The following is a 24404-nucleotide window of genomic DNA, read 5'->3' as shown; positions in this document are numbered from 1 at the left end:
GAACTCAGGTGTTCCTGACTCCAGGCCCAGATCTCTATTCAATGAGCCATCTAATTGCCTCATTCAAGGAATAAGGACAGCCTTTGTGATGACACATAGGATGAGATGGGGGAAACAATTAATAGATTCATTTGGATGGAACACAGAATGTATTAAAGGGAGTAGCATCAAGTAAAAGAAGGTTGGAGTCCAATTATGGATGGCCTTGAATGCCAGGCTCAAGAGGTTGTAAGGCATTCTTAGAATCAAATAAAGCTGGAAAGGAGTTCTGACACCTAGGTGGTACAGTGGATAGAGCTCTGGCCCTTGAATGGGGAAGACTTGAATTCAAATCTGGCCTTAGAAACTTACTATCTGCATGACCTTGGGGAAGTCACTTTATCTCTGCCTCAGTTTCCTCAGCTGTTAAAATAGGGATAATAACAGCACTTACTTCCCACCATTGTTGTAAGGATCAAATGTAAGGATACAACACTTGTAATGTGCTTAGCACAATACCTGCCACATAGTAGGTACTTAATAAATGCCTATTTCCTTCCTCCTGGATAGAATTGAATGCCAGAGAGAAACAGTGTGGCATACGGGATGAAGAGGTGGCCTCAGAATCATGAAGACCTGTGTTCACGATCCATTTCTGATTCGATGACTGTTTGATCTTGAATAAGTCACTTAACCTCTTAATTAATTTAATTGCTCTCTCTGGAAAGTTCTCTTAAGGCTTTACAGAGAAGGCACATTGGTAGAGGGGGTTCCTTATACTCATGAAATCTCAGGTCCAGTTCCTATCCCCTGGAATTCTCAGCTCAAGAGTTTAAAAGGCATTCTGTGCATCAAATAAACCTGAAGAGGGAGGCTGAAGCCACACAGCTTTGAATACCAAGCTTGTGTTTGTAAGACAATCTTACCCTTCCTCACATTCTAGCAGACATTTGTTTCCTAGCCTGAACCAGCCTGGGTGGCAGGATTGGCATTGGGTGCTATGCTTCCCTTCACATGTCTCACAAGAGCTATGGCAGGGAGAACATCGGTGATTCTCTGTATCAGTGTAGTAGCCATCAGGACACTTTTCTACACAAGTTGTATCTGAAAAGGGGGAAAAAAGAGTTAGCAGCATTCTCAACATTCACTGATACCTACAAAGTACCTACTATGTACACCCTTTAAGTCACCTCTTCTCAAGCTTAACACAGGAGACATGTTTCCTATTGTCCATGGGTTGCTTGTAATAATATCTTTATGCATGAAAAAATTAGAGAGCAAGTTTATAGTAAGCAATGAAATTGTTTGATACTGATAGCAAGTGCAGTCAGAATTCAGAGATGGAAGAGGTCAATGTAAGGGACAGTGGACAAGGGAGGTTCCTTGCAGCAAGTTGGATTTGTGGTGATCCTTGAAGGATGGCTAGGATTTGAGGGGAAACATGAGCAAATTTCCAAGATGGGAGGATTTCATGAGCAAAAGATGTGAAGGTAAAAAAAGAACATGGGTATGGTCAAACTTGGTGGCATTTTCTAAGATGCGGTGGATAGATCACTGGACTTGGATTCAGTCATCTAATAGCTGTGGACAAATCACTTGACCTCTCTGGGTCTCAGTTTCCTCATCTATAAAATGAGGGGGTTCGATTGGATGACCTCTATGGTCCCTTCCTGCTCTAAAGCTATGCCTTTTTTCCTCCCTTGGCCAAAGATCCTGACATGGAAAATTCTGTCTTCTCCCCTGTGCCCCCACCCCATCCCACCCCACTCCCAGTAGGCAATGGGAAAAAATATAATTTGGGCAGAATCTTTCAACCCTGGATAGATTTTGCTGCATGATCTGCTTTGTCTACATGAAGTCAGGAATGTTTCTATTTCATAGTTACACTTATGATAGAAACTGGTGTGGGAGTATATAAAGGTTTTCTTCTTTTCTTTCTGGTTTTTAGAAATTTAATCTTAGGAAGGAGCAAAATACAGTGAGTCTTTCACATCATGAGTATTGTGGAAAGATTTTACATAATGACATGCATGTGGCCTGTGTTGAATTGCTTGACTTCTTAGGGAGGGTGGGTGGGGAGGGAAGAGGGGAGAGAATTTGGAACTCAAAGTTTTAAAAACAGATGTTCAAAAACAACAACAAAAAAAGTTTTTACATGCAACTAGGAAATAAGATACATAGGCAATGGGGCGTAGAAATTTATCTTGCCTTACAAGAAAGGAAGGGAAAAGGGGATGGGAGGGGAGTGGGGTGACAGAAGGGAGGGCTGACTGGGGAACGGGGCAACCAGAATATACGCCATCTTGGAGTGGGCGGGAGGGTAGAAATGGGGAGAAAATTCATAATTCAAACTCTTGTGAAAATCAATGCTGAAAACTAAATATATTAAATAAATAAAATAAATAAAGAAATTTAATCATAATTCTGGACACTAGATTTTTCTCCAAGTTTTATCCATAGGCTGAAAGTAAGGCTCTACTCGAGTAATCATAAATGTGACCTATAATTCAAATATTAATTTGAAGCAGGGACAATATTGGTCTTCATGGTACTGTATACACATCACCAGGTGACTTTGATATTGTGATTACTACTGGTGCCTTCTAAACCCAACTGTCTGTGTTTGCAGCGGAAACAGAATGAACCCAATGTTATACTTTCTGAATGCTGATTATGGTCTATTTTTCAGCCAGCACATTCAGTGAGTTGTGATCAGGACAGAGTGAGCACTTCTTAAGTGTATGTTGATTGCGATAGTAACAAACACTAATCACTGAGACAAAGAAATGCCCTCAATATCTGTTAGAACAGAGCACCACTGGCCTGACCATCTATCATATACCAGCTTGAGGAAATGGCCAAGTTTCAGCAGTGGATGCATTAAAGAACTGGTGGACCAATCCTGACTGAGCCCTGATTCTATGTAGAGCTAGCTTCCTTCCTTCCTTCCTTCCTTCCTTCCTTCCTTCCTTCCTTCCTTCCTTCCTTCCTCCTTCCCTCCCTCCTTGCTTCCCTCCTTCCTTCTCTTCCTTCCTTCCCTCCCTTCTCTCCTTCCCTCCCTCCCTCCCTCCTTCATTCCCTTCCTTCCTTCCTTCCTTCCTCCTTCCCTCCCTCCCTCCCTCCCTCCTTCATTCCCTTCCTTCCTTCCCTCCCTTCTCTCCTTCCCTCCCTCCCTCCCTCCCTCCTTCATTCCCTTCCTTCCTTCCCTCCCTTCCTTCCTTCCTTCCTTCCTTCCTTCCTTCCTTCCTTCCTTCCTTCCTTCCTCCTTCCCTCCCTCCTTGCTTCCCTCCTTCCTTCTCTTCCTTCCTTCCCTCCCTTTTCTCCTTCCCTCCCTTCTCTCCTTCCCTCCCTCCTTCATTCCCTTCCTTCCTTCCCTCCCTTCTCTCCTTCCCTCCCTTCTCTCCTTCCCTCCCTCCCTCCCTCCTTCATTCCCTTCCTTCCTTCCCTCCCTCCCTCCTTCCTTCTCTTCCTTCCTTCCCTCCCTTTTCTCCTTCCCTCCCTTCTCTCCTTCCCTCCCTTCTCTCCTTCCCTCCCTTCCCTCCCTTCTCTCCTTCCCTCCCTCCCTCCCTCCCTTCCTTCCTTCCCTCCCTCCCTCCCTCCCTCCTTCCTTCCCTTCCTTCCTTCCCTCCCTTCTCTCCTTCCCTCCCTCCCTCTCTTCCTTCCTCCCTCCCTCCCTCCTTCATTCCCTTCCTTCCTTCCCTCCCTTCTCTCCTTCCCTCCCTCCCTCCCTCCTTCATTCCCTTCCTTCCTTCCTTCCTTCCTCCTTCCCTCCCTCCTTGCTTCCCTCCTTCCTTCTCTTCCTTCCTTCCCTCCCTTTTCTCCTTCCCTCCCTTCTCTCCTTCCCTCCCTTCTCTCCTTCCCTCCCTCCCTCCCTTCCTTCCCTCCCTCCCTCCTTCATTCCCTTCCTTCCTTCCCTCCCTTTTCTCCTTCCCTCCCTTCTCTCCTTCCCTCCCTTCTCTCCTTCCTTCCCTCCCTCCTTCCTTCCTTCCTTCCTTCCTTCCTTCCTTCCTTCCTCCTTCCCTCCCTCCTTGCTTCCCTCCTTCCTTCTCTTCCTTCCTTCCCTCCCTTCTCTCCTTCCCTCCCTTCTCTCCTTCCCTCCCTTCTCTCCTTCCCTCCCTTCTCTCCTTCCCTCCCTTCTCTCCTTCCCTCCCTCCCTCCCTCCTTCATTCCCTTCCTTCCTTCCCTCCCTTCTCTTCCTTCCTTCCCTCCCTTCTCTCCTTCTCTCCCTCCCTCCCTCCCTTCCTTCCTTCCTTCTTTCCTCCTCTTTTTCTCTCCTCTCTTTCCCCCTTTCCCACATCTTACACTTGCTCATGACACCCCCAGACACCACCTCGCTTTGGTTGTGTCGCTCAGGGCTAAGCACACCAGATTTGCCTCAGGGAAGAGAGAGATACTCACTGAGAAGAAGACCCTCGTTGGGGCAGCTGAGGCACTCATCTTCAGCAGGTCCCGTGCAGTGAAAGCATTTCATGTGACAAGGTTTACAGGTCTGAGCCTTCTCATCCTTGTACTCAGAAGAGCTGCATTCCTTGTCAGGCACACAGGCCCCCAGCCACGTCATTGCCATGCCTTCTTTACAAGAGGCACATGTCCAAGAAGAGGAACAAGTCTTGCAGTTCTCTTGGCAACCTGCAGCAGAACAGAAGGTAAACCTTGGACTTCATTGCTTATGACAATGCCTGAGACATTCCCATCTAGTACGATGGAAAGATCGTTGGCTTCTGAGTCAGAGGCTCAAATTCTACCTTTCTCACTACCTTGTCCTTGGGCAGCTCATTTAATTTTTCTTGGCCTCAGTTTCCTCATCTTTAAAATGGGGGATTGGACTCGATGATCTCAAATGTCTCATTCAACTCTAAATCCACCATCTTTTCATCCGTTCTACTACCATATTCCCTAAAAAGATGTTTCAGTCCAATCCCAAGAGGGTAAGACCAGTTCTCCAGCTTAGGCTGGGACATTTCTGACTTGGGATAAAAGGGAGAAAAATATATCTTTGCTGTTACTTTCTTTTTCACCACCTAAGGGCTCTTCTCAGGATAAGAGTCTTAGAAATATGACCTTTCTCCAGGCAGTTTTGGTGAAATGGAAAGAAACCTGTCTCTTAACTCAGGGGAGCTGGGTCACCTTGGCTCTGCCACTGCCTGGGTGACTTTGGTCAAGTCTCTGAGCATCATTTTTAATACTGTCTTACACTGGGCTATTGTGATCGCTTGTGCTTTGTAAATCTTGAAGCACTTCCAAGATGTTACCTACTATCACCAATTTGATCAAGAGTAAAGTACTGTAGTCTCAGGGTTAATTATTTTCATTCCAAACAAAATTATTTTACCATGGGGGGAAGGGATTTGGGCAATTAGGTGGTGCAGTGGATAGAGCACCAGGCCTGGAGTTAGGAAGACTCATCTTCCTGAGTTCAAATTCGTCCTTAGATATTTACTAGCTGTGTGATCCCGGGCAAGTCACTTCACCCTGTTTGTCTCCGTTTCCTGAGCTGGAGAGGGAAATGGCAAACCACTCCAGGACCTTTCCCAAGAAAACCCCCAACGGGGTCATGAAGAGTCTGACATGACTGAAAAATGACTGATCGACAATGGGGGGAAGATTTATGAAGACATGAGCTATAAATTAGTCTACAATAATTGTCAAAGAAAGTAGATGTAGAACACAGCTTTGTTCATCTTAGAGGCCAAGTCTTCCTCAGGTCATCTGCTCTTGTATTTAGTCACTTTCACATAGAAAGAAGTGTGGGCCAGCAGAATGTGGTGTGAGTGAAGTCAGAAGACATGGGTTCAAATCCCAGCTCTATCAACTATTGCCTGTATGATGAAAAGTAGGCAGGCAAGCAATAAACACTTGTTAATCACTTGCTGTACCGCAGGCATCGTGCCAAGGGCTAAAGATGCAAAAACAAACAAAAGGAAAGATAGTTCCTGCTCAAGAAGAGCTTACATTCTAGTTGGGGGGTGGGGGGACCCTATGGAAAAGGGGTGGAGAGAATGTGTCTACATAGAGGCTTGGTGGAGAAGTCCAGGAAGGTCAGAAACACAGCAAGGAGGAGAATAATGCATGGCCAGATCTGTCCCTGTGGCAGCCATGTGGATAGTGTTAGGCTGGGAGCCAAGAAGACTCATCTTCCTGAGTTGTTCATGGCTAAAGTGTAGGAGGAGGGAAGTGACCATAAGTCTTTTACAGAGACACTAGGTGGTGCAATGGATAGAGTGCTGGGCCTAGAGACAGAAAGACTTGAATTCACATCTGGCTTCCAGAGGTTCCCAAACTTATTTGGCTTACTGCCCCCTTTAAATAAAAATTACTCAGCACCCTCCTGGAAATCTACTTTCTTTAACCCTTTAACAGTTTTTTTCTAAAATTTGTGTCATTAAAAAAAAACAAAACCAAAACACTGACCCCCCCATCATTCTAATGCCCCCCAAGGAACGGTGTCACTCACTTTGGGAACCGAAGTGTCAGATGCTTATTAGCTGTGTGAGCCTAGGCAAGTCCTCTGCCTGCCTCAGTTTTTTCAATTGTAAAATGCAGAAATATTATAATCCCTACCTCCCAGGGTTGTTGAGGGGATCAAATGAGATAATATTTGTAAAATGATTAATTAACACTGTGCTAATTAACGTTTCCTCCCTCCCTCCCTCCCTCCTTTCCTTCCTTCCTTCCTTCCTTCCTTCCTTCTTTCCTTCCTTCCTTCCTTCCTTCCTTCCTTCTTTCCTTTCTTTCTTCCTTCCTCCTTTGTAGGTCTGGGTGAAGTCACTCTTGGTTAGAATGATGATGATAATAAAATATATAATATATATATAATATAATGTAATAATATGATATGATAAGATATGATATGATAATCTCCTTATGGCCACTCTGCACTTAGTGAGGTTGGTTCTCAGGGAGGCCATCTCTGCTTCCGCACTCACAGGCTTTCTAGGTTAGTTGGGACAAACCAGAGCTTAGTAATCACATGTCTTATAATAGCTATTGCTTCTCTGGCCCTCAATTTCCTCTGTAAAATGAGAGGATTGGATTAGATGATTTCTTAGGTCTCTTCCGATTCAAATTTTATGATTCTTAGGAATTATAAAATCATAACTCTAGAGCTGGAAAGGATTCCAGGGGTCAACTTGTTTGATTGCCTCACTTTACAGATGAGGTAACTGAGGCCTAGGGAAATAAAACAATTTGCCTGAAGTCACATTGATTGCAAAGGATGGAGTCTGGATTTGAACCCAGGTCTTCTGACTCCAAATCCAGTGCTCTTGCCAAGGATATGTGCTGTTTTCACAAGACAGGGCAAGGAAGTAGGAAAGAACCTATTTCTTCTCCTGCTAGCAAAATTGGGATGGTGGAGACTTTGCCTATCACTTCTTGTCTCTTGCATATTTGGGTGAGGCTTTAGAGGGGCACTTTGGTAGAGTTCCACCTGAAAGGGCAGTGGCATCCTTCCCACAGATAGATTAAAGGTGTTATATGCCATAGAGCCCACCCATACAAGAGAAAAGGTGGGGGGTGGGGCAAAGTCAGAGATGTCTACCTAACTTTTGGGGGTTCATGAAGCTCTGCTTGGTTGCTACAGAGACAGAAGAAGTTTGTCTAGGGGAGCAGCAACAAGAGGATCCCCGCCTATACTCACACACACCCCTCCCCAAATTCCCTTCTGTTTTGCAGAATGTCTGAAGTTCTTTAACCCTTTAACATTCTTTTTTTTTTGGAAATTTGTGTCATTTCGAAAAAAAAAAAATTGCACCCGCCTGGATCATTCTAACACCCCCCAGGCAGCAGTATCGCCCACTTTGGGAACCTATGTATCAGATATTTATTAGCTGTGGGAGCCTGGGCAAGTTGCTTAACCTCTGCCTGCCTCTATTTTTTAAATTGTAAAATGCAGAAATATTATAATCCCTACCTCCCAGGGTGGATGAGGGGATCAGATGAGATAATGTTTGTAAAGTGATTAGCACAGTGCACAAAACTTTATTCCATAATTAGAGATTAGATTGAAAATGCAACAGCACAGGAAGAGGTAATACCTAGAATTAAATTCACTCTGATGTATAAATGACTGATATCGCACCTTTTCCTGAAAGTAGGAGAGATCATAGCATTATAAATCTAGCCTTGGAAGTAATCTAATCCAACACCCTTCAATTTCCAGAAGCCTGGAGAGGTTTCTTGCCCAAGGTCACACAGATAGTAAATGACAGAAATGGGATTTGAACTCAAGTCTTATCACTCTAAATTCAGTGTCCTTTCCACTGGGGGAAGGTAATAAGCATTTTTTATAGTGCCTAGTATATGCCAGGCACTATGCTATTCTCTCAGTTGATCTTCACAACAACCCCAGGAGATCAGTGCTGTAATTATCTCTGTTTTATAGTTGAGGAACCTGAGGCAAACAGAGGTTAAGTGACTTGCTTAGGGTCACAGAGCTAGTAAGTATGTGAGGCTGAATTTGAACTCAGGTCTTTCTAACCCCAGGTTAGAATACCACCAGCTGTACAGGGAATACAAAGCAGGAGAAGACTAGGCATCTGCAGGGAGTAGATTTAGGAGGCACCATGGGGAAAAAGGCTTAAAAAGGGAGACTGATGGCACCAAAAACAAACTTGATCACCTGCCTAACATTGCCTAGGACCACCTGAATTTGATATGTTAAGGACTTATGTTTATGGGTGGGCAAATTCCCTCCACTAAGCTCATTCTGACCCTTGTGTAACTTACAGTCTTAGAGAGTTAACCTAGCTAAAAAGGCTGCTTTTCACTCTCCACTCCCTCAACACATCGACAAAGCACAATCTATCACATTCCCCTAGAGCCTTTACCTTTACAATCTTTGGAAGCCTTTTCATAGTAAGTTCCATCTGGGCATGCATCCAGACACCGTCCATTATAGAAGACAAAGGAATCAGGGCAGACTTTACAGTCATCATCATCAGGGCCATTGCACTCCTTACAGCTCTCACTGCAAGGGGAACACTTGTAGAAATCTTCATAGAAGCCAGCAGGGCAGTCCCGAAGGCATATTTCATCATGCAAGAGGAAAGGAGGCATGCATTCTAAATCAGAAAAGAGAACAATAGGTTACCCTCCTTAAGGAATAGGGAATATATTAACTTTCCAGGGACGGGTTCTGTCTCCCTAATAGATCATAAGTTCCATGAGGGCAAGACTACATTTTTTTCCCCTTTCCATCCCCAGTACCTAGCATGGTGTCTGGCACATAGCAGGCACCTAATACATACTTCTTGAATTAATTTAATTTTTTTTTGGGGGGGGGGAGGCAGGGCAATTGGGATTAAGTGACTTGCCCAAGGTCACATAGCTAGTAAGTGTGTTAAGTGTCTGAGGCCAGATTTGAACTTAGGTCCTCCTGACTCCAGAGCTGGTACTCTACTCACTGTGCAACCTAGCTGCCCCATACTTCTTGAATTTAACTATATACCTTGGGAAACTTGAATAATAAAATATTTACTCAATAGCAGGGGATCTTCTAGACAGGATCAAAGCCCTTCACTCTAGACATACACAAAGGTTTGTTTAATTCTGTATCAGGAAAGGAACAATCTATTTTAGGAATCTAATCCGTGTCAAACCCCTGCAGTCCGTTTGTGATTCTGGTAAACACAGTCCATATTTTGCCTTAGATTGAGAGCCAGGCTGACAAAATAAGGAAATCCCCAGCTTTATACTCAGTGGCTTCCTTTAGCTGAATGATACAGATTGAAATAGCCAAATCTTTTCACTCATGATTGGGAAACTGACCCCCACAGCTCTTTCTGGATACATGAATCTGCTGTTCCCTTCCCCTTCTTTAGGTGGAGGGCCAGAAGGTCGATTTCTCCTTCCATCTCTCCAATGTGGGGAAGGCAGGGCAATTGGGGTTAAGTGACTTGCCCAAGGTCACACAGCTTGTAAGTGTGTCAGGTGTCTGAGGTTGCATTTGAACTCAGGTCCTCCTAACTCCAGGGCCAGTGCTCTACTCACTGCACTGCCTAGCTGCCCCTACTCCAACGTACCTTTACACGTTTTCTCATGTATGCACTTTTGACACATCTCTGGACAATGTCTGCACATTCCGTCCACAGCAATGTACCTCTCAGGGCAGGATTCCTGGCACACGCCCTGGACCAAGACCAGGTCCCTTTCACATGAGAGGCAGTTGGTGGCGTTTCCTTCGCATGTTTTACAAACTAAGTCACAGGCTTTGCAAGTGCCATTTTCTGCATAAAACCCCCTACAAAGGGAAGAAAAGCAGCCGATGAATTTGGGGATTTTACCCATACTTTGTTCCATGTGGGAGTAGAGATATTTCAGTACTTCCAAAAAATCCATACTTTTGCCAGAATATGGGCTCTAACTACACTGATGCAAATTGCAACCTTTCCATAACTTGGTGGAGAGAATTAGCTGGCAATTTTTGCATCTAGGACAAATGACATTAAATGCACCTGTGAATGCTACTGATGAGGTGGAGCTGAATGAGGCAGCAGCAGCTCAGGAAAGAGCCAGCCTTGGGGCGAAGCCATCAATGTGCTATCTGCTAACTTTCAACTGCCTCCCGCCCCCAACCCCCCCGCCCTGACATTGTTTTGGTCTAGACCTGTGATTTTATTGGTGTAGGAAAATCCCTTTACCAATGAAGATCTGCGATTCTTCTGTGACTTGCAGAGACTTTTTTGGGGGCACTGAGAGGTTAAGTGACTTATTCAATGTCACACATTAAGTAAATGTCAGACACAGGATTTGAACCTAGGTCTTCCTGTCTCCTAGGCCTGCTCTGCATCCATTATGCTATGCAGATAACTTGGTATTTTCACTATTTATTCTTGCTAACCACATGCTAACCTGTACTTCGAGGTTGTTAGGGGTCTCTGAATTTCAGCTGTCTTCCTGGGACAGAGCCTTTTCTGCCCTAGTTCCTGCTCAGCTTTAGTAGATGGGTTAATGAATGACTGTGACCAGAACAAACTATCACCCTGTGCCAATCCATCTGTCCACAACCCTCTCTAAGGCGCTACACTTGAAATCTTTCTTGCTTGGAAGAATCCACCAGAACTGTCATTCAGTTAGGGGAACCTTCCTTCCATAATCACACAAGAGAGTAGGTCTATAGTGGAGATATGGCAAATATGATTAGTACTAAAAATGGAAAAAGCATATACTGAAAATCAAAATTACAGTAAATATTTGATAGTATATAAAAATTCCTTGAGAGAACTATTTCCTTTTTATCTTAACTTTATTTTTCACATGTCTGTTGCCCAGCACAGTACTAGGAACGTCACAGGCATTTTATAAATATTTGTTGATTGATTAAATATTTAAAACATAGCGTAGTGAGAAGGACAGGTGTAGAGAGTAGAACAAGGACCATGGTTTTTTTTTTTAATGACCAGATTTAATTTCCTGGAAAGTAAGTAGTGTTTATTTGTATCTACAGTATATACTTCCTCTTTTTTGGGGGTGGGGGTGCTAAAACGGCCACTTTATTGAGCTCCTCAGATAACAGGAGCACACACACACAACTCCCCCCCCAAGTCACCTTTCACACAGGTGTCCCCCTAGACTTGTACATTTCAAGAAGTCAATTCCAATTTTATTGTTAATTCAATCCTGTGTTAGTCAGGCGACAGGACTGCCCATCAGGCGTTCTTGGCGGAGAGCAATTAATCTCTTGAACCACCTCTCCTCAGCTTCAGCCTTCTCAATAAATAGATTAGGATGTGCTAGAGAATTATTGTCTTGGTACTTGATAGCAGTAGGGATGCTGCTGGGGTCTACTCCTTTTTCAGTGTGTGGTGGATTCGCAGTTACTGTTCCTGATGTTGTAGGCTCCTGCTTTCCTTCGACAGGGTCAGTGGGCTTCCTGACCTTTTTACTTGATCTGAATGTCTGTTGAAAAAAGCAGTCACTTTCAATGGTTTCAATTTCTTTGACTCGTTTAACTTGCTCTCCTAAGGAGGCTTGGTCTTCTACCTTTCTTCTTTTTGCTGCTTCTTCACTTCGCTCTTTAGCTTTCAGGGCATCCTCGGCTTTAGCAGCAGCTTCAAGGACCAGCTGCAGCCTAGCTTTGGCTTGTTCGGCAGCTGGCAGATGTTCTAATTCAGCTTTGATGTTTCCAGAATCCAGGCGCTTGGTGCTATGTAATTCCTTCTCCTTCCCTCTCTCTCTCTCCTTCTCTCTCTTCTCTTTCTCTCGGCCTTTACGATGGTCTCTTTCACGAGATTGGCTATGAATTCTTCTATGGCTAGATCTTTCACTACTTCGACTATGGGAACGAGGACGAGGCCTTGACCTTCTTGTTCTACTTTTTGACCTTGATCTCTGAGATCTATAGGATTTTCCTTGGCCCCTGCATCTACTCCGACTTTGTTTTCTTCTAGATCCAGAAGAAGAGCTACTGGAGCTACTACTGGAACGGTGCCTGCGTCTTCTATCATAAGAACGTGAGCCTGGCTGCTGATCTCTAGACCAAGATCTCGACTTGGACCTTGATTTCCTTCCTGTTTTCTTGCGGATGAAGGTTCTGCTCCCCGAAGAACTACTTGAAGAGGACCGTCTTCGATGTTTTTTTTGCCTCTTACTTCTACTCTCTTCTTCAGTATCTGATGAACGACGTCCCATTTTTATAAGCTGGCTCTAGGGCCGGGTCCGCCACGTCGGCCGAGTGTGCCACCCACCAGAGTGGAGCCACCGCATGCACGCAGATCCACCTACTCCGCAGCCTCTGCCTCTTCTTCCTTTTCTAACTCCTTTTTCCTCCTCTTTGGTATCACCTTCATTTAGTGTAATTAAATAATATATCAAAATAAAAATTTCGTGCACAAATAACTTGGCCTTGTATATAGTTAATGTGTTAGAAAGTGGAAATCTTCCTCTGAGTCCTACCCATGCATTCTTTTTTTTTTAATAATTCAGTCTAACATTTAATTTTCTTCTATAATTAGAGGATCATAGATTCAGAACTAGCAGGGCATTTAGAGCCCATCCAATCTAACTCCCTCATTTTACATATGAGGAAATAGGGCCAGAGAAGTTGAGACACAGCTCTCCACTCTGCACCTGCTGCTCCTCCTAGTTTCAACTCAGTGAAACAAGTTACTCCTTCCAGGTTAAGCCCAGCACCTCTAATCTCATCAAGGCGGCCAACTCAAGGCTTGATTGATGCCACCTCTCTCAGCCTCCTGTTGCTTCTGTTGGAGGGCTTGGCAAACTCCTCCCAATGCTTTCCTTTATGGAAGGCAGAAACTGGATGGTTCCCTGTTGTAACAATCTGCTAGAGGCTGCTGTAGGGGTGTAAGACCCACCAACAAGCCCAACAACAAGAACACTGCAAGCCTAGGTTCTTTTGATCTGCTTTACTAAGGAAAGCAGTTAAAGGGTAAACAATCTTATTTCAATCCAACATACAAATATCACTGGCTTAGTTCAGGGGAAAAGGCCAGCACCCTGAACTTCAGAGCAAAATACAAACAAATTACAAACACACATTTATAAACAGACCAAATACAATTAATAGTTACCAAGGAGTTCAGCCGGGAATACAACAACAGTTGGCCCAGAGTCACGAGCCACTCCTGCTGTAGCTCAGAGCTAAGGGAGCTCTGGGTTTATATCTCTTGTTCAGGGTCAAAGGTGAGTACTCATGCAATTCACCCACCCACGTGGTCTAAAAGCCTCTGATGCCACAAACATGTCACTCAAACCCATGTAAACTAGGCTTTCCCTTGAGGCAAGGAGGTCATCAAGGACTCCTAATTTAATCAAGGAAATAAAGGCCAAACTCTTGAAGGGCACTTGGTTGAGTAAGTGCTAAGAGTCCATCTTGATGGCCAATACATTCCCCCTTTCTTTTCCTGCCTCCTTTTATGCTTTGTCTCACCCCATTAAGCATCTTGAGGGGAACAACTGTCTTTCTTTTTTTCAATTGTATCCCTAGTAATTGGAGGCAGCTAGGTGGCACAGTGGATAGAGTGCCAGTCTTGGAGTCAGGAAGACTCCTTTTCCTGAGTTCAAATCCAGCCTCAGACACTTACTAGCTGGCTGACCCTGGGAAAGTTACTTAATGGTGTTTGCCTCAGTTTCCTCATCTGTAAAATGAGATGGAGAAGGAAATGGCAAACCACTCTAGTATCTTTGCCAAGAAAATCACAAATGGGATCATGGAAGATTTGGATATGACTGAAAATGACAACCACAAAGAGTGTATTTGGAATTACAAATACAATTATTCTTGTGGTTTGTCCTTCGTCCTTGAAGAGGACGAATAGAATATACTTACTGGGGACAAACCCTCCCCAAGGCAGAGGTTAACATCCAGTTGAATATATATAGTTCTACTGATGTCATCCCAGTCTGTTGTAGTCAAGTTTTGGGGATTCTAGTGTCAGTGGAGCTCTCAGAGGAATAGGAAGGTAAGGGGTGGTGGTATGCCTTGTTCTCGTGCAACCTTGGTTACACATGGAAGAAGGTTTAGGAAGTTTGGAATAGAGAGAACTAGGAAACTGCAGCAGTGTTCATTTCTGAAATAGTATTCAATTCTTGAAACATCCATTGAGTGCTTTTTGAAAGGTACCATACTAGGCACTTGGGATACAAAGTAAAAACATAAATAGCTGCTGCCCCCAGGAAACTTACATTCTATTAGAATATAATGGGATAGTAAAAAATCGTTCCTATTTTTCATTCATGTACTTTTCTGAACCTGGCTCAGATGCAGTTGCATCTCCAAAATAACAACGTTCCTTCAGGATTTCCCACACTGGTAGGGAATATGAAGGAATAATAGGATAGGAAGAAGTGATACTCATCCATTAATCAGAAAGCAAGGAAAAGAGATTAGGGGAGAAAGTTGGAACCAAAGGCATATATAAACAAGCTGTGGACAGATAGAAAAATACCTTCCTGATAGAATGGAACTGTAACTATTATGGGGCAAATGGAGCTTTGTCCCAAGGTGCTAACACCTAGAGGTCGTATTGGCGGAAGGTTTCTATTGTGCTGAGTCAGTCTGGTGATTCTATTTTAAAACCTAGTTTAAAAGTTTGAGTATGGACCAGGCAGCCCATAGCAAAGAGCAGCTGCAGGATCATATGATAAGGGAGGGGCTGAGACAGCTCTAGCTCATCCTCTTTGAGAAATGTGTACCTTTCAGTGGCAGCTAGGTAGTACAGTGGATAGTGCTGGGCCTGGAATAAAGAAGAACTAACTTGAAATCTGGCCTTAGACAGCTGTGTGAGCCTGAGCAAGTCACTTAACCCTATTTGCCTTAGTTTCCTCATCTGTAAAATGAGCCGGAGAAGGAAACGGCAAACCACTCTAGTATTTGCCAAGAAAACCCTAAATGGGGTCACAAAGAGTCTGAAATCAGTGAGCATCTACAACAATAAAATAACACCTACTAGGATCGTTTTGCTCTTATCACAAACGCTGTCCATAAAAGCAGCTAAGGGTTTAAAACTGTCCTGCTTCACACACTGCATTTTGCCTTGGATGCTGCAATAAACTCCTTTTAAAATTTTTCTTCATTTGTCTTGTTCACTAGTGTGAAGCACTAGCCAAGGTTTCCTCCCCAGGAGGATGGACTTCCTTCCAAAGTCAAATGCTGTCCACAAGTCTTGCCTTGAGGCCCTCTGTTGATCCATGCTGTGGTTATCCGTGGGTCACCATTCCTGAGGTTTTGCCATGACAGCCCCTTTCCACGGTCCATCTTTCCCAGGCCCATTCAGGCCTGAGGAAAAGGCTCTCTGGGATCAAGCAGCCACCTCTCCCAGCACAGCTGCTGCACTCATGTCCTTGGAACTGCTACCTCCCTCCATCAAGCGATTCTTACTTGGGTGAAAATATTCCTAGTTACAGTTTAGGAAGAAAATCTCTCTTTCAGATGAAACTAGATGAACGAAGCCATTGCTAAACTGTGGAGCCATGTTTGCCTTTTCTAACTGAATTTAACGTTATAGTTAAAACATAGGACAGCAAATACATTGGTGCCAGTTTTTGTAGGGCCCTCAAGCTAAGAATGGTTTGTACATTTAGTTCTCAGGAATATAAGAGCTGGCTGAGGCTGCTCTAAAAAGCTTGGGATAAAGGAAATAAAGAAATGAGAAGAAAATACAAGGCCAACCAGAGGGAAACAGGCGAGAAGGAGAGTTTTGAAAGTTACATGTTGATTTTATTACAAACTTTAAAAGAAACACAAGGTTCACACGATAGTGATTCACTGTTTCATGGACAGTTCTCTCATATTCTACAGTATATGTGGAAGTGGTTGTTTGGTTTGGTGTTTGTAAAGTTTAGAATCCATTTTTTAATTAAAAAAAAGAGAAGGCAATCTTTTAAATATTTTGTTATTGTTGAGTCTTTTCAGCCATGTCTGTGTGTAAGTCACTGTGCATGGCTCTAAGGATGAAAAAGACAAAATGGAATGAGCCCCTGTTCTCAGGTAACCTATATTTCACTAATCATTCATCTTGTTGTTGTAGTTCAGTTGTTTTAGTGGTGTCTGACTCTTTGTGACCCCATTTGGGGTTTTCTTAGCAAAGATACTAGAGTGGTTTGCTGTTTCCTTCTCAGGCTCATTTTGCCAATGAGGGAACTGAGACAAAGAAGGTGAAGTGACTTGCTGCGGTGTTGATGTGATTACAGATCTTCCCCTCCCATTAATTCCCTTAATAGGCCTCAGGTGAAGCTAGTTAAGAGAAGCCTGATTGGGGGAGGCTTGTTTGTAGGAAGGCCCACACCCTTTTGCTAATTAGGTCATGAGAGGTGTGAAGTCTTCCGGCCTTAAAGAGGTATATACTCTGAGAGTAGCAGCTCTCAAGGCCTTCAGGAAGAGAGGACACAGCCAAGCAGACAACTAGGATTTGTGAGTGAGTGTTTATAGGAGGGCACTAGCAGAGGGGAAGGTTGTGGGATAGCTTGGCTCTCTGTTGTGATATTGTGTTTTATTTTCCTTGCCAGTATAATGAAGTACACTTACTAGTTTTGGAATACAATTGCTGCTATGTTGAACTGGAGTTATTGGTTTTGGGTTTTCATCCTCTGGTGTCTGAATAAATGTTTTACTTCTTCTGCCTTCTATATGGAGTCTCTTACATTCTGCGATAGAGATCTATACAGGCATATTCATGGTCGCTATCGATATTGTGACACTTGCCTTACAGATACACTTGCCCAGGGTCACAAAGCTAATAAGTGTCTGGGGCTGTATTTGAATGTAGGCTTTCCTGACTCCAGGCCTGGTACTCTATCCACTGCACCCCCAACTGTCCCCCAAATATTTACTATTTTTAGTTTTTCTATTAAGGTATTAGAGTCTTTATTCTAATCCTATGAAGAGACAGGGAGTCATTTTATTTAGTTTCAGATTTCCTCTATGTGTTACCCTATCTGTTGAGGTTTTCCAAAAGTTATTTTGAATTCGCAAGGTACCAGATTGCCTTTATAATAGATTGGCTTTATGCAAACCAGTAAAGATTATTATACTAAGGACCCATTTAATGAGATTGGTTTTGAAAGTTGGGCTTGAGGGGCAGCCAGGTGGTACAGTGAATAGAGTACCGGCCCTGGTGTCAGGAGGACTTGAGTTCAAATCTGGCCTCAGACACTTGACACTTACTAGCTCTGTGACCTTGGGCAAGTCACTTAACCCCAATTGCCTTGCCTTCCCCCCTCCAAAAACAAACAAATGAAAGGTGGGCTTGATCTTGACATCAGGTGAATAGCTCCTGAAAAGTAAGGTCAGAGCAGCATTATTGCTGGAAGAACAGGGTGGAGATGGAAAAGGGGAGGATGAGGTCACAGTCTAAGATGAAGAAATCATAGTCAGGGTACGCCATAGATCTTAGCAAGGGAGGACAGGAAGGGAGCTGGAATGAGAGATCTGGCTGATTCTGGAAGAAAATGCAATGAAAAGTGTGTGTTCTTGCCAAAACCCTGTTTGTGATCAGAGCTAATTCAAAGACAAAGCATCACCAATTCAAGTGAGGGAGGAAACCCGCCCAGAAAGTAAGGTCAGGAGAGTGTTATTCATAATGGCGTTGGGCTAAAGGAAGCATTTATACATAACACTAGTGATATATTCTCCTCCTATCTTCTACTTGAGTCTGAGGAATTTACTTTCTTTTCCCCAAAGGGAAATGGGTTAGAAAAGCAAGAGACAATAATCTATTTACAGAGTCAATTTCCCCTACATGGGGAAAAATTCTCACAATTAGCTGGGGAAAAAGGAATTACAATTTGGTCCCTGCTTATTTTCCTAATCTCAATCTGATTTCATAACATCGGAAGTTATGTTTTAAACAAGTAATCTAATCCTCAACTTCAAGCTATTATTAGATGAACACCCAAACCAGGGATGCCATGATTTAGGGGAGAAAATAGTTTCCTCTGGTAGTTGTGTTTGTTCTTCGTTCTTGAAAAGGACCACGACATCAGGGAAATGATGACATGACTTGAAGTTGACTTTGATTTGAGTGAGGGAGGGCTGTGCAAGGTTACCAGCCTCCCTCCTCCAGAGCCATCTGGGTACAGAGGCCTGATATTCACCAGGGAGACTGGAGATGACCCAGGATGCTTTGGGAGACCCTGGCCCTTTCACACTAAGGTCTTTGCAGGTTCTCACTTTGAGTGAGGTAATGTCCATTCAGTGAAGAGACCTCTTTAAGAAGTTAATCAAGGGATGGCCCCTTTAATCAAAAACTCAAAAAAGAAAAAAAAAAAGAAATCAAACTGGGAGGGGAAGACCCTCAGGGTTCCTGGCCAAAAGAGAAACAATTACTATTCCTCTGGTGGAAACATGGGTTAAAAGCAGTAAGGGACAGAGCTAATATGTAAACTACTCACAAGCTTCTATTTCCCTCTCATCCCAGAGTTTGCAGGGTCATCAAACCATTTTGTCCTCTTTCACATAGCTCTGGAAGGACACCAAGTATAGTTGGTTACTCCAAAGGTCACTGGGCATTCATTGTTTGGGTGTCTAATTACCTCATAGGGTTGTTCTGACTCTGATTTTGAAAACAAGAAAGGAGGCTGGGAAAGGTAGGTAGTAAAGTAGATCGAGTACCGGGCTCAGCATCAGCAAGATCCAAGTTCACACCTTGCCTTAGCTACTCACTATCCTTGTGGGTCCTTGGCTAAGTCATACAACCTCTCTCAGCCTCATTTTCCTCATTAGTAAAATGAGGGGGTTGGAATTTATGGCCTTTAAATTTTCTCCCAGCTCAAAATCTATGATCCTATAATTGGTAATGGAATGAGGGAAATATAAAAAATATCTTAAAAAAATAAAGAAATTCCAAGTTTGAAGGAACCACAGAAGACATCTTAACCATACCTGACAAGAGTCCCATAGATAACAACCCCAAAAAGTCTTCATCCAACTTTTACTTAAAGTGTCCAAGTGAGGAGGGACCACAGTTTTCTTTTTTTAAAATCTATTTTTTGAACCTTTTTTTATTTGAGGGGGGGAAGGCAGGGCAATTGGGGTTAAATGACTTGCCCAAGGTCACATAGCTAGTAAAACTTAGGTCCTCCTGACTCCAGGGCTGGTGCTCTACTCACTGCGTCACCTAGCTGCCCCTGCAAGGGACCACTGTTTTCTGAGATTAGCTCTAGTTGTTAGGAAGAGTTTCTTCACATCAAGCTAAAATCTTCCTTCCTCTATAACTTCTGACCATACATAACTCTTAAACCAGCCCTTTGGGGCCAAGCAGAATTAGTGTTCTCTCTCTTCCACCAACAACCCTTCCAGCAATTGCTTTTTTTTCTCTTTGGGTAGCTAGGTGGTACAGTGGATAGAATACCAGATCTGAGGTCAAGAAGACCTGAATTCAAATGGGGCCTCAGACATGTTCACTAGCTGTGTGACCTTAAGTGAGTCATTTCACTCTTTGCCTCAGTTTCCTCATCTGTAAAATGAGCTGGAGAAGGAAATCACAAACCACTCCAGTATCTTTGCCAAGAAAAGCCCAAATGGGGTCATGAAGAGTAGAACATAACTGAACAACAGTATTTTATCTCTCCCCACCTCCCTACCCAAGTCTTATCTTATCCAAGCTGACCCTTCAATGAATTTTTCCAAGGTATGATCTTAGGGATGTGCATGATCCTAACCAACCTATCATAATAAATGAACATTTAGTTAAGGACTAGATGCTCGGCATTGTTACCCACCTTAGGACCTCCTCTATTTGATCAAGCTCTTTCCTAACATGTGACACAGAGCTTATGAGGATACTCAAGGTGTGGTCAGCCCAGGACAGTAGAATCATCTCCCTCTTTATTCTGGACGCCCACTATGCCTCTCTCTTCATCTTTTCATCCCTTTTCACTTTCTTCCTCCTTTGCATCTAATCCTTTTTCCTTCCCTACCCCAATATGATGGTCTAGATAATGCATCAAAGGGATAAAGGGAAAGCAAGGCAGGAAGAGGAGGTAACGATTAGATTGAGCATCACCAGGCAAAGCAACAGGCAAATTCCATCTTGACAAGTGAAACAGAAGGCACTGATAAAAATTACCCAGAAGGCTAGAGACACCAAAGGCAGGAGATGACAGAGAGGATGAAATCCTGTGCAGTTCCTTCCCTTGCCTATCATTCTCTGCTATTTATAACCCAGGTATTTTTTTTGGGGGGGGGCGGTTAAAATTGTATCTTGTTCTGTTCCTCATTACTACCACAACCCGCTTCTAGTCAGTGAAGTAAGTTTATAAGTACCTGGTATAAAGTAACAATAGCAAGAGCTAAGATTGTAAAGGGGAACCTGGAAGTCCCAAGTACAGACTGCCTCAGAGATCAAAGGAGCATAATTTGTAAACTGTAACATAAATTAACCAAAAATCACCTTCTGCTAATATGTGCTAAATCAGGCAAAGTCACATATGTCTGGGTCTTTTGATCCTGTGATATATAAATTTCAGATAAGCCCCAGACATCTGCAGCAAGACTGGCAAAGCACCAAATGGTAGTGATAATTTTGAGATGATATGGATTCATTAACTTTAAAGTTTGTTATTGAACTAACCACAAGGTGGCACAGATAAGGGTTAGTCTTCCCCCCCGCCCCCCCACAACAAACCTATACAAATGAGACCTCGGACTCCTGCCCTCTGCACCTCCCAGCACTCTTCCATCTTCATCTGGGTCCATGGTTACATGAATTACTTCTTTGTGACTTTCCCCCTCTCCATTCTTTTCTTTGTTGCCTACCTTCCTTCACCACCCTATCCCCATCCCCATATTAGTTGCTTCTTTATTCCACCACCCCCCCTTCCGTTTTTCTATGTTTGTCTCTGTACTTTCTCTGCCATTTTCCCCTTTGCCCTCTGGGCCTTATTAAAGTGTGATTGCAGCCTTACTTCCTGCTGCCATTGTGGTCTTTCCTGGAGAATACCCAAAGAAGCAGTCATACCTGTTCCATTTCATAATTTCATAAATTAATTAGCAATTCAGTTTTGATGTTTAGTTTTATATCCTAGTTGAGTCTTATTTTCCTACATCTAAACTGTGAACTCTGAGAGTGAGGACCAAATTTACTGGTTTTCCCCATTGTACCTCTGATAGGAATTGACATACAATAGGTTCCCAGTAAATATTTATTCAATTTAATAAGTAAGTTCTACTTTCTCTGCCTCCTCCTATGGTCCTTTGTAAAATGAAGGAACTGGATTATGAAATTTCCAAGATACTTTCTAGCTCTTATGTTCTATGATTTTCTGACTATAACTATTACATGGAAGCAAAAAACAAATTCTAATGCTGCCTTAAAAGGAATGAAACACTTATTAAGTGCTTACTACATGTCCAGTACTATGCTAAGTGCTTTATAAATATCTCATTTGATTTTTACAACGTTGGGAGGTAGGTACTAGTAATAATCCCATTTTATAACTGAGGAACTGAGGTAGACAGAGGTTAAGTGACTTTCCCTGGATTACATAGCTAGTAAGTATTTGAGGCCAGATTTGAACCTAGGTCTTCCCAATTCCAGACACAGAGCTCTATCCCCTGTAGAGTAAACAAAAGGAGAGAAGTGATAGTTCTATTGTACTTGACCCTATTAGGCCACATCTGGAATGCTGTGTTCAGTATTGGACATCATATTTTAGAAATAATATTAGATAAGCTGGAGCATATCCAGAAGAAAGTGACTGGGCTGGTGATGGTGTCATAGAAGGATCAATTGAAGGCTTGGGAAAGACAATGTTGAGGGAGGACATGGTGGTTGTTTTCAACTACTTGAAAGACTGTCACATGGAAGTTAGCTAAGATAGTTCTGCTGGACTCTAGAGGGCAGTTAAGAGTAATGGGATGTTGAGCAGACTGAAGTTCTGCTGTAGGTAAAGAATACCTTAAGTCTTGAGAGTGGAATAGTTAACAGTTTCTCCTTTGGGAGCTGGGCAGATTTCCTCTCACTGATGATTTATCCAGCAAAGGGTGGAAGACCATTTGCCAGTGATATCATAGAGGGGATTCTTGGTGAAGTATGGGTTGAACAAGATGGTGTCTGAGGTTCCTTTAACTCTGCAGTTATATGATTCCATTCTGTTTTTAAGCCTCAGCTCCCTGTTTCCTGCAGTCTAAAACTCATCACATCCATTCAGAAAATGAGAGACCAGCTCCTTCACCCAAAAATGGAAGCATGGTGCTGTGCCAGCACTTAGTCACTTAATAAAAGTTTATTAACTGACTGAATTGGCCTTTGTAGCAGCAGTAACTGGTTCTAAGCACACCTGATGAAAAATATGATTAAAGGAGCCGAGCTCTGTCTGGGCCAACAGGGAGAACCATGATGGCATGGATGATAGTATCAGGAAAACACCTTCATCTGAAGGAATGGCAATGATCAGTCTTATTGATGTCTGTGGAATCACCTGCATTATTACAGACTTTTTTTTCCAGGGAAAAAATTCAAATTAACAAGAATCTGGAAGACTCTGGGGAACTCAAGTCATGAGTCATCAAGGAGAACTTGAAACATGAGGAGGGCTGATGTTCTGAATTTATTCAATGAGGTCAAAGTATATCTGGAATGCTTAATCTACTCTTGAACTAATTCAGAGCTAAAGGCTTAACAGCAACAGAGGAAGATTTATTTGAGAGCTTGGCAACAGGAAGAGAAGGCAAGCTGATTCTGGCTTCTGGAGAATGCTATTAGAGGGCTGATGTGGTCCCTGAACAATGGTGACAGACAGAAGAACCAGCCCAGGAGAATGAATGAAAAAAAATACCATCAAATCTTTTCTAATGCATGATACTGTGTTAATTGCTAGAGATACAAATGGAAAAAGTGAGACCATTCCTGTTCTTAAGGATCTCCCACTCTAACTGGAGAAGATGACACATACAAGAATCCTAAGGGTTCCTTAGTGTGGTGGATGACAAGGTCTGAGCTCTTTGGAAAGTAGGTCGGACATTTATGTGAGCACTTTTTGTAGTGTCTAAGGTTTGGAAACAAAGTAGGTGTCCATCAGTGGGGGAATAACTAAACAAATTGGGAGACATAAATATAATAGAACATTACTGTGCTGCAAGGTGCAATGAATATGAGAAATACAGGGAAAGAAGACAAGACTTACATGAAATGATTCAAAGTGAAGTAACCAGAGTCAGGGAAACACTACGTTCATTAATAAACGGTCTCCCAAACAATCAAAAATGAATGATATAAATGTTTGAAAGAACAAACTTGACCTCCCAAAACAGATATGAGAAGACACCTCCCTCCTACTTTTTTTAGAGGTGAGAGATCCATTTGTGTGGAATAGTACATAAAATTTCGTATTTTTGATGTTTTGATTGGATTTGCCGAATTTTTTCACTTATTCTTTTTTTTTTTCTTTTTTAAAAACAATCTTTATTGTGAGGGATAGCTCTCTGGAATGGGGGAAAAGAAAGGCTACAGAAGGAAATTTAGGCTACAGAAGTTATCCATACAAATCTTTTTTTTTTAATGAGGAAGAAAGAAATAGCTCTAGGTTGGAATAGAATATTCAAGGGATGGATCCCCTAAGATCTATAGGAAGGGAGAATCAGCTGAATTCGGTATCAGTGTGGGATTGCTTGAAGCTCAGGGAAAGACTCTTGGGGCCAAATAGGGAAATTACATCCCATACCAGAGGATCCATTCCAAAAGGTGAGACTAGAAGGCAGGTTCTAGAAGACGCTGAGAATCTTAGCAGTTCATGCCTACCTGAATATTCAATGTTTTTTGGGTTGGGAGCCTGAGATCTTGGTCTAGCATCCAACTCAACCATGACAGGACAAGAAATACAGGATTAGCCATTGAAAGAGGGGAGATGCTAAGAAAGATAAGGCCTAACTGGCCTTCTGCCTAGATTTCCTTAAAGAATGGAATTTTAAAAGTTTCTTCAGTCTTTATCTCTTTTTCTATCCCAGATGGCACCTTTTAAAAACTACC

At 42.9% G+C, this 24404-nt stretch overlaps 2 protein-coding genes across 3 annotated transcripts in view; both read right to left on the bottom strand.

The window, feature by feature from the left end:
* Positions 1–24404, bottom strand: part of PCSK5 (proprotein convertase subtilisin/kexin type 5) — a 618746-nt gene that overhangs the window by 20417 nt on the left and 573925 nt on the right. The window contains 4 exon segments of the mRNA XM_036741047.1: positions 906–1083; positions 4378–4608; positions 8808–9041; positions 10002–10219. Of these exon segments, the coding sequence (XP_036596942.1) occupies positions 906–1083; positions 4378–4608; positions 8808–9041; positions 10002–10219 (861 nt within the window).
* LOC118833672 (serine/Arginine-related protein 53-like) lies at positions 11608–12620 on the bottom strand. 2 transcript variants are annotated; one of them, XM_036741049.1, is made up of 2 exons: positions 12281–12620; positions 11608–12112 (listed from the first exon to the last, which is right to left on the bottom strand). In XM_036741049.1, exons 1-2 carry the CDS (start codon positions 12607–12609, stop codon positions 11608–11610), a joined length of 834 nt encoding a protein of 277 aa, XP_036596944.1. In that variant the 5' UTR covers positions 12610–12620. The 2 variants fall into 2 exon arrangements, with proteins under 2 accessions (XP_036596944.1, XP_036596943.1); XM_036741048.1 differs by having other exon boundaries at positions 11608–12620.

The sequence above is a fragment of the Trichosurus vulpecula genome, chromosome 1 (genome assembly GCF_011100635.1).
Source record: "Trichosurus vulpecula isolate mTriVul1 chromosome 1, mTriVul1.pri, whole genome shotgun sequence".
Lineage (NCBI taxonomy): Eukaryota > Metazoa > Chordata > Mammalia > Diprotodontia > Phalangeridae > Trichosurus > Trichosurus vulpecula.
Note: the sequence above shows the minus strand (reverse complement) of the source record. Positions and strands in the feature narration are given on the sequence as shown.

What these genes read in the sequence shown, in the direction of transcription:
- LOC118833672 (XM_036741048.1), bottom strand. Translation starts at nt 12,609, where the DNA reads ATGGGACGTCGTTCATCAGATACTGAAGAAGAGAGTAGAAGTAAGAGG.